This window comes from Grammomys surdaster, unplaced genomic scaffold (genome assembly GCF_004785775.1).
Source record: "Grammomys surdaster isolate TR1022 unplaced genomic scaffold, NIH_TR_1.0 220, whole genome shotgun sequence".
NCBI lineage: Eukaryota > Metazoa > Chordata > Mammalia > Rodentia > Muridae > Grammomys > Grammomys surdaster.
Genome location: NW_021604665.1, coordinates 15,484,784 through 15,495,004, shown reverse-complemented (window position 1 = coordinate 15,495,004; position 10,221 = coordinate 15,484,784). Strand labels below are relative to the sequence as shown.

Here is a 10,221-nt window from a genome sequence, read left to right as displayed (position 1 = left end):
CGTGGGCATTGCTATCTTCAGCTCCACCGTTCCTGCTTCAGGCAGCCAAATATACTTGAATTAATGCATGGACCATTATGTCATCAAACAACTATACTCTTTAGTCATGTAGTTGAAGTTCTCAGTCCTGTTCCTTAGAAGCTGCTTGGTTTCAGGGTATTGTTCCCCTCTCTGAGGGACGTTCACAGATGCTTCTGTTAGAGGCTATGGATAAGTAAATGAACTAGTGGATTTCCTTAGAGATGCCTACAGAGAAAAAAATCTTCCTCATGTTTTCTTTCCTAAAGTGTTGCTCTAAATTATACATTCTTGTCCACTATGACAAGGTCTTCAATTTCCATGGACTCATTATGACTTGGTGTCTATTAGATGTGCCAGTATGCTCTGGCACAATGCCACCTTTTAAGATACCAGCTTATAAGGAATTTGTGATCATTCTGTCAGGGACCAGGATGGATCTCTCATCAATGTAATCACACCAGAGCCTCTTGTGTGCTTCCTCTCTCTATAGCCACGTGCTTCATCTGCTGGTCAAGAGATACCCCCGTTTCCATCCTAGGAGAGTGCTTGACAGAGAAAACTGCAAGTGAGCCTCTAACTGGCTGATGCCTACATAGAGAGGTCTTGCTATGACTTGGCAAGAATAAGGTGTAATTTATCTGGTTGTTTTCAGGAGGATGTTCCCAGAACCCATGGTTCAGGAAGGTCTGTGAGATACAACGATACTCACGTGAGGTATATTCTATATGAGCAATATCAAGACTGAGAAGATCTATGAGACAAGAAACTCACTTTGTTCTGTGAACTTGTGCTGAAGTCACAAGGATAAAAAGTTAGTTCCCCTTCCATCTCTTATTTCTTAAAATCCTGATGTCCAGTACAAAGAGAATCTGCTGTGTGTGCGCGCAAGTGTGTGTGTGGTGTACGTGCTTGTGTGTTGGAGGCAGGGGGAGGTTGTAGGGGAATCACGTACACACATTAGAGTTGTCAATCTGCCCATGAGTTCTTGGCTAAATTCATTTGAGAGCTTTGGATGGTGATATTAAAACTCAGATATAGAAAATCCACCTCTGGAGGTAGAAAGATGGCTCAGCAGTCACAAGTATACACTATTCTTGCATAGGACCTTCAATTCTCAGTATCTACATAGGACAGCTCACGACAATGTTTAATTGGAGCTCCAGAGAATCACATGTCCCCTTCTTGCATTCACAGGCCACTCACATGTACACACACACACACACACACACACACACACTTCACTAACAGCTATTTGCTTTAAATTTTTTTCTTAAAAAGCAAACTCACCTGATGTATATGTATGTATGTGAGTATATATGTACACACACACACACACACACACATGACCTGAATATAACCCATACTGCAATAATCTTTCCTTCTCCATGTTGGTTGTTTCAAGAGAGTCCATACCCTGAAACTGCAGAGAGTACTAAACCTCATACATTTTATCCCTCAGCATATGTATATGTGTCATAACATTGAGCATGGCTTTCCTTTTGAATTTTATAAAGGTGAATTAAGGTAAGAAAGCATTTCTCAGTTGTACCTTGACTGTATCAGAAGTTAAAGTCCCTTCTCCGTGAACCAAAAGGCAGAGCATATGGGTTTCCCAGCAGTGTTAGAAACACAAAAAGTTTTTATTTCCCAAATGGTGAAAACAGGGAGGAAGAACGGGAACTGCTTGGGAAGTGAATGCCATGACAGAAAGCAAACACACAAACTGTGCTGTCTTCAGAGCCCAATGGGGAGAACAATAGACTTAGGTCTTGTTTGCCAAGACTGGTTAATAATTCCTTTTTGCTATACAAAGACAAATTAAAAACAGTGATATCAAACATAATGTATCTTTTTATATTAATGGCTCCAGTTTGCTTTGCCATTAATTAAATGAACAGATTAGGGAATGCTTATTTTAAGAAACTGCTCCAAAAATAAACCTGGAGAATCAGGTCAGAGGACAACCAGAAGCAAAAGGGAAAATAGGAGACTAGAACATGACCTATAGCAGCCATGGCATGGGTAAAGCTGACAGGACTTCCCCTGTCCACCAGGATCTAGCCTGATGTCTAATTTCACTGGCTGCTTAACTTACCAAATGAATTATAAATGAGTAAAAACTTGACTAATGAGAAGCCATCTTGATTTCCATCAAGTGTAAACCAAGCCAGTGACATCGATAGGATAAAATTAGTTGTGGTAATTTTTTAAGCAAAAGAAGTAATTACTCCAAACTGTCCTGGGAAATAATGTTCTTCCAATGAACATCTGGATTCCTCTGTGCCTGTCCTGTTTTCAAAATGGAGGAATGGCTGAGTGGGCTTGTTCTGTGCCAGTCCAAAACATGGCTTTATGGGTAAATGATGTCTTCTTGCAACTGTAGTGGCCCTAGGCCTTCTGCTTTGGTGCTTACCTGCCTCATGGCTTCCAAATTTGTAATTAGATGATCTGCTGCTCAGATGTCTTTAGATAAGAATGCCTGCTGTTGGAGAGGGAGCACCTTCAATTCTGTCTCATAGGTGATCTTGGCAGTAAAACAATGTAAGAGACCTTGCTAATCCTCTGGCCTGTATTTGCTCTAAACCTTATTCCAGGTAAATGGGAGTTGCTAGATATCCTGCATGTTTGAAGCAGGGGCACAGATGGTAAGAACTGTAAAACCACTGGGCCTAGAGAAATCGCTGGAGGGCAGAGGTGGCTCCCTGAGGGTCACTCGGCCTCCCTGTGCCCTCTGTTTTTCTCATCTGCAAATGAAGTCTCTGAAAAATGCCTTTCATTTTGATACTGGCTATATTTTGGTTGCAGTTTGTTTGCAGAATCTGGGATTCTTTTCCCTACTCCCTTGTGGTCTGGAGATTTAAAGGCTGATCTGACAGAGGGTGATTAACAAAACAAAGCTTTTGATAATGAAAGTCCTGTCCCTTTCTGCCTCATCTGGACTTTCTGTTTGTTCTTTTGTCCTTTCTTCTTCTCATCTGACACCTGTCTCCTCTTAGCCCCTTTCTACAGTCCTGTCATTCCTGATGCAGCAGCATGTCCACAGAAACAGCAGCTGCCTCATGGAACACAGCTTTTCTTTCTTTCTGTCTTATCAATGCAGATGTTCAGACAGGTCTTTTGTCATCTACTTATACCTTTTAATCTGCCTCCTCTAACCTTCATAGGATGCTGCAAACCTCACTCCCCTGTTCTGAACTTCACAGACATAGCTCCTATGCAATCGTGAAATAGTCAGTTGAGATAAACTGTATGTGATTTGTGATATTTGGATGACAAATGTCAACCTTAGGATATCACTCTGCCTTCTATCAACCCAGGTCACCAGAAGACATCGCCATAGCAATTGATACCCCATAAGCACATAGACAGCTATTAAATGGGATACTATAATAAGTTTTGAAACATTAGGGAATGTCATACTATAAAATTAATGAAAGACAGAGAGTAATACATCCTACGTGTAATTATGCCTGGCTTACAATAGTATGTGTTTTTTTCCTTATATAAACACTTGTCTGGGTTATAGTAGTATACATTTTTTCTTTATATGAACACTTTCTTTAACAGCTATTTTCAGTGATATTGAAAATATAGAAATCCTGTTCATGAAAACGTATCCATTAATTAACTTCTTCCAATGAATTTGTTTATTGTATGTGTGTACGAGTGTGGATACACTTGGGTGTGCATATCATGGGTCATGTATTGTGGCAAGAGGACAACTCAAAGTCTGTCTTTTCTTCCATCATGTGGGCCCTGGGGATGAAATTCAGGTCAGGTTTGGCCGCAGGCACTGTTTCTCACTGAGCCATCTCACTGGCCCAGGATGTCTTAGAAAAAAATGGATACTTCTTTCTTTACAAAAAGAAAGCAAAAGATCTTAGGGCCTGACTGTAAAAGACAGCATGCACACATATTCTGTGGTTGTCCTTTGCATTGGTGAGAATGCTATTACCTAGGCAACTAGCAAGAACTGATAAATGATACATTATTGCAAGTGTTCTAAAAAATCAGAACAAACTAATTTATTATACTTCTGTCTTCATTATACACCAAGTTGGTGAGTTAAACACAACAAAATTATCTTTTCTTCTTTAAAAGTGTCTACTAAAGATAAAAAGAATATAGTAACAATTAACATGTAGTTCATTACATTAGAAAATCTGATATACATATTTCTATTGCCTGTTAGCTTGTTCTAAGCCTCTTCAACTATTAAAAAAACAAAGAGGAAGGAAAAGAAAGTTGTTGCTGAAAGGCAAACATTCAGTTCAGTTGATACAACATTACAGTACAGTCAACTAACATCATTCAACAAAGTAGCAAGTTTAGTCTTAGCTTGAGTTAAAAGTCTGTGGACCACTTTGCTACAAAAGATTCAATGCTGCTTCCAAACCATATGTTAGCTGTTGAGAGGACAAGTTCGGTTCTTCGGATTGATGGCTTCAGAAGAAAGGGGTCAAGCACAGGAGAACCCCCACCTGTCATTAATCATTTTTATTGAGCATTGTAGTTAAGACAGCATTATTGAGTTTTAGCACATCAACTAAAATAAAATAATGATAATAATAATAATATAATAATAATCATAATAATGATAAGGATAAAAACCAAACACAAACTGGAAGCCAAGAGTCACTACCAGCTGTGTCAAACCCTTGCGATACGCTATACTAAAAAACTTTGAAATATCCATCCATCCTCTCCACTCTGCCACAACTAGCAAAGTCAAAATATAAAAGTCTTCACCTTGTTACTTTTGCAGAATAAAGCAAAAATGTCTTTGTGCTCCTTACTACCAGAAGCAAAATACCCACTGAGTTACCACATGTAATAGCTTCTGGATGTGTCGACCTGGGTTGGCTTGGTGTCTGCTGAGCCATCTTTGTCCTTGTCACTGTCACCTTCCCAGAGGTTAATGAGTGGAGGGTAGAGCTCGTTCAGCGGGATGGATGAGGTTTTCTGCATATACTTCTTAAGCGAATGGTGGTAATTTTTCCTCTTAAACCTTTTTGCTATGTAAATAGCAATGGATGCTAGACTGATGACAGCGAACATGGACCCCATCACGGCAGCAAGGGCGGTGCTGGTTTCATGGTCAGAGATGTCCAGGGCGAAGGCAGCCGTTTTGGTTGTGACATTGACACATGACTTTTGAGTTTGCTGGTGGATGTTGGACACCGTGAGACACACTTCATAATCTGTAGAAGGCTGCAGATGTGTTAGGTTATATTCATGAACATCTACCGGCACCCTGGCTGTGTATGTTATATGGGGGTTGTCGATCTTCATAGTGGCAGATGACCATTTTAAGTTTGATGTCATGACATTGGAATTAACTTTCCAGGATACTAAAATCGAATGAGATTCTGTCTGTTTGACATATATTTTCAGCACCTGGGCACCATCTAGAAGGGTTCCATTAACCTTGATTGTTGCTACTCGAGTGTCTGCTCCTTGGACGTTCTGGGCGACACATGTGTACCTTCCTGAGTCTTCAATCTGTATGTTTGCTATCTCCAAGGTGCCCTCACTACTCAGCTTGTATTTATCTGAAAGAGTTTCCACGGTTATCTTATTTCCAATGGGAGTGACCCAGTAAATCTCTGGTTCTGGCTCAGCCATGGCTCGACAGTCAAGGAAAAGTGTTGTGCCAATGTCCATGTTTAAATGGTTTGGGAATGTGTCATGTGATATCATCGGGAGACACTGCTCACTTGAGTCCTGGATTAACACCTCCTTCACCTGCTGTCCTCTGTACTCAGGTGGCATGGCACAGAACATGGAGAGGGGCTCCATGAAGCGAATGTTGGTTTTGTTGGAGTTGATCCAATGGATCACACAGTCACACCTCAGGGGATTGCTGTGAATGCTGATCTCACGTAGGTTGGGAAGAGATTCCACTGTTTTTTGGTACACGGCATTCAAGGCGTTGTTGTTCAACATCAAGCTCTCTAGAGCCGGGACACTCCGGAAAGCCAAGCGGTGGATGTATGACAGTTTGGGGTTATTGGTTGCTTCGAGCTTTGTCAACTCTGGCAAGTTATCCAGGGCATAGCGGTCCACCGAAACTAGCTCGCCCATGTTGTTGATTCCCAGTTCTTTCAATCGAAGCATGTTTTTAAAGTCCCCTTCTTGGATTTTGTGAATAGGATTTTTATTGAGGTCTAAGAATTTCAAATTTGGAACTTTCTGCAGGGCAAGTTGAGGGACTTTGATCAGTTTGTTGTCATAGAACGACAGGCTCTCGAGGCTATCCAAGCCTACCAAGGCATTTCCTGGAACATCAGTGAGATACATTCCTGCTAAAACTAGGCTTCTCAGGTTGGAGAGAGGTCTGAAATTCATGTCCAGGATTCCAATCACAGGGTTTTCCCCAATCATGAGGATTTCCAGGTTGGGCGTGGAATCAAACCAGCGGCTATCAATCACTTTCAATTTATTGGAATTCAGGTGCAGCCTTAAGAGATTTTTCAAGCCAGAAAAGGCGTTAGCAGAGATTGTACTAATCTGGTTATGGTTGATGTAGAGTTCTTGAAGGTTGCTGAGGTCTTGCAGACAGTAATCCGTCATCTCTGAAATCTGATTTTCCTCTAGATGCAGGGTTGTGAGCTGGGTCAAGTTTGCCAGCCCTACCTCTTTGATGTTTGTAAAGTTGTTCTGGGAGAAATCCAGCTCAGTCAAGTTGAAAAGCTGCTGCAGCTCATCCACGGTCTTGGCGATGTTATTGCTCTGTAAGAGAAGCACTTGTGTGTCACTAGAGAGGTTGCCAGGGATCCTTGTTAGGCGGAGGTCATTACAATCAACAGTGGTGGCTTCTCTGTATGTGGACTGTGGGGTAAACCAAGGACGAATTTCACAAACACAAAGCTGGGGACACTCACTATTCAGTATGGAAGACTCAGTTAATGAAGTTATCAGCAGGCCCAGCACCATCCGGCAAGCTGCTTTCCCAGTGCTCAATCTGGCCATGGTGGCTTGCCAACCACACCCAGTTCCTGACCAAGATCTGGACACTATTCAGTGGCAAGTAGAACAGCAAGCAGATAGTGTAAACATTCAAGCGAGTCTCATTAGAATTCCAGTCTGAAGGTATGGTTTCCTCAACTTCCCAAGAGGCTGGAAGCAATCTGTAGTCTTTGAACCGTGTCACTCAATTCTGGGCATGTGCACAGGTCCTTGTGGGAGTTACTTCAGCCAAATCAAAAGCTGGAGACGTGTCTGAAAATTAGATCAGGGGAGATGTTATGCTTATTCTGTAGACTGCCTTTTGTTTACTACAAGGGTATAGCCACTCGTATAGCTGAAGAAATGTGTTCAGAATGCTTTCAGAATATCCCAGCAGACTGATGCTCTTATTATGGCCCACTTACTGCACTAACACTAGCTAGAACTTCTTTACCTTTATAATTAGAACTGCACATACTTCAGGATAGACATCAATACACACTCATACTTGGAATACCCAGGAAAACCTAAAAATATAGCATTTATTTAGGAACCAAGATTATTTTAGAAAGTGTATGTATATGCTTCTAAAAAGATGGTCACTCTTAGTAAAACCCAAACATGGATGGTAGACTCTGCACATTATCTCTGGTATTTTCATTAATACCACATTTGCTTTCATACATTTTTTTCTTCTCCAAATGCTACATTCTGTAGACATATTCAGCAAGAGTGTTCCAAGCTCAAATACTTATATGTAAGAAATTACTTTAGCAAAACTATGGAAAGAAAATAGCAACTATATTCTATTCTATTCCCCTATTTTCTAATAGCCATCTGATCTAGGCTGAAGAAAGCAATGACTAATCTGCCTCACTACAAATTTTTATAAACACGCCAATATATTCAATATGTACATGTGAAAATATATCTCAGGCAAGAAACAGCTGTGTGGAAGAACACTAGCAGAGTGAGAATCTAACTTCATTCCCTAGCACTAAAAAAAGAAAATGTGTATATACCTAACATCTATGTTTTAATTAACTCCTTGGAATTTCACTGGCTATTTAACAGTCAAGGATAGGTTGTATTGTTTCTCAATTTATTCAAGTTACAAAATAGGGTTGCTCATTTAGGACTCTTACATTATCATTGAAGAATTGAATCTGTTACAAAAACTAGAAATCTATATAAAATCCTGTGTGCCGTATTTGGCACATATTAAATGCTCATAAATGTTGTAGTTGCTATGTATTGTTATGCTATTGTGTTTCTACACGGCATTGTGTGGTCTTAGCTGAATAGTGGTTCTCAGAGGACAAATACTTGATCCTATTGACTTAAGTATTGATTTTAACAAGATACCAGCTAGAAAAAGTCTATGTCTTGCTAGTTTTTATAATACCAGTGGTTACTGGTTCTAGTGTTATGAATTCCAATGAGGCGCAAAAAAACCACTATATAGCTAGCTGACAGTAATTCTGTTTTCCTAAGAACAGACTGGCCACTTCTTAATTATACTAAGTATAGTTGTATATTTCCTATTTTTTTTTGTTATAATGCATTTCAGCTTTGAGTACTGAGGAACTTCAGTTGTAGATGAATTTTATTCCAGCAACACAGCTGCTCTGGCATAAGATCACATCCAAAGAAATTCTATGTCTCTTTAATCTTGCCAGAATGTAGACATGCCCTAGAGTACAGTATGATCTGGTTGAAATACAGACATGCCCTTAGTACACACCTTTAATCCCTAACAATGAAGGTAAGGTTCCTTTGTAGAAGGAAGCAGTCATATTTGAAAATAATGGCTAATTGAGAGGCAGACAAAGTTACAAATCAGAGAATTGTCACGATGAGTCAGAGGATATGCCCAACTCTCAGGACAACAGCACAGGTAAGAGAGACTATTTAAGAACAGTGAGAGAAAGAAAAGGTAGTGTGTGGTGTGTTTATGAGTGTGTGTGTGTGGGAGGGGGCATGCGTTTTACTGGGACAGTTTTACAGAGACAGGTTACAGAAAGAAAATGCTAGACACAGCTGAAGACATAATGAGCCAGAGAAAGAGAAGGGGCCAGAAGACTAGAACATATTGCCAAAGATAGTTATGAGGCCAGGCAGAACAATTCAGTCAGAAGTTGAGAGAAGCCAGATTTATTCAGTCAGCTTGGAAGATTAATTTACACAGCTTGAATGGGGTTCTCATTTCATCACCTCATCTGGGGAGATAAAAGCAACATTTACATTCAAGCCCTCACTTTGTGTCAGTACCCTGTGTGCCTTTTTACTCTGTAAAGCATGTACTTGAACTGGAGCAAAAACCAAAATACAAAATACAAATAGCCAGTACAAACAGTTGAGTCATATTTTAGTACAAAAATTTTAAAAAGCCCTAAAACTTATTGTTGTTTTATTAACTATATAAACCTTGTTACTAGTCTCACAAGGTAGTATCGTACCATTCAGACTGTGACAAGTCTGAGGTGAAATGAACTTGTGTGGCTTTGATGCTAGAAGCTTGCAGGTCTGTGGGGAAAGCACATTTAGCATTGTTTTCTTGTTCACCCCCAAATCTGGTTACTTTATCGTTTATTATGTATTTGAAATTTTCAACAGTATTAAGCTACCTGATTTGGATGTTTATCAGTGAATTCTATAGAACGCAAACATGCAGAATAATAGGTTTCAAATATCATAACCTCTACAAGTTTATTCTCTGCTTGTGTCTCTTTAGATCAGTAGCTCTTAACCTTCTTAATGCTGCGACCTTTAATACACTTCCTCATGTTGTGGTGACCCCCAACCATAAAAATATTTTGTTGCTACATCATAACTGTAATTTGCTACTGTTATGAATTATAATGGAAATATCTCATGGGCAGGATATCTGATATGTGATCCCCAAGGGGGTTGTGTCTCTCAGGTTAAGAAACACTGATTTAGATCAATTTCACAAGTTCAAGGGCATTATAAACTTTACAAAAGATCTGCCAGAGTTTATTCCTCAATCTTAATTCACAATAGAGAGGCAAATGTACAAGCCTATCTTTCAGAACTCTGGGATGGAATTACAGCAAACTTGTATGTTTTGATTGAATTTAAATAAATGTGTTAGGAAGCTGTATATGCATTAACATTATTTTAGAAACTCTACAAATAGTGTATTACTATTGAAAGAGCATTAATGGGTCTACAGTATCACTGGTGTTATGAAAAATACATCATTTAGTTTTAATTACAGGATAAGACAAT

General features: G+C 39.7%; 1 protein-coding gene across 1 annotated transcript in view; it reads right to left on the bottom strand.

The window, feature by feature from the left end:
- Positions 1-4,021: 4,021 nt before the first annotated feature.
- Lrrn1 (leucine rich repeat neuronal 1) overlaps positions 4,022-10,221 on the bottom strand; it is a 41,127-nt gene continuing 34,927 nt past the window's right edge. The window contains exon 2 of the mRNA XM_028773091.1: positions 4,022-7,242. Within this exon, the coding sequence (XP_028628924.1) occupies positions 4,843-6,993 (2,151 nt within the window). The 5' untranslated portion in view covers positions 6,994-7,242 and the 3' untranslated portion in view covers positions 4,022-4,842. The remainder of the gene's footprint in view (positions 7,243-10,221) is intronic.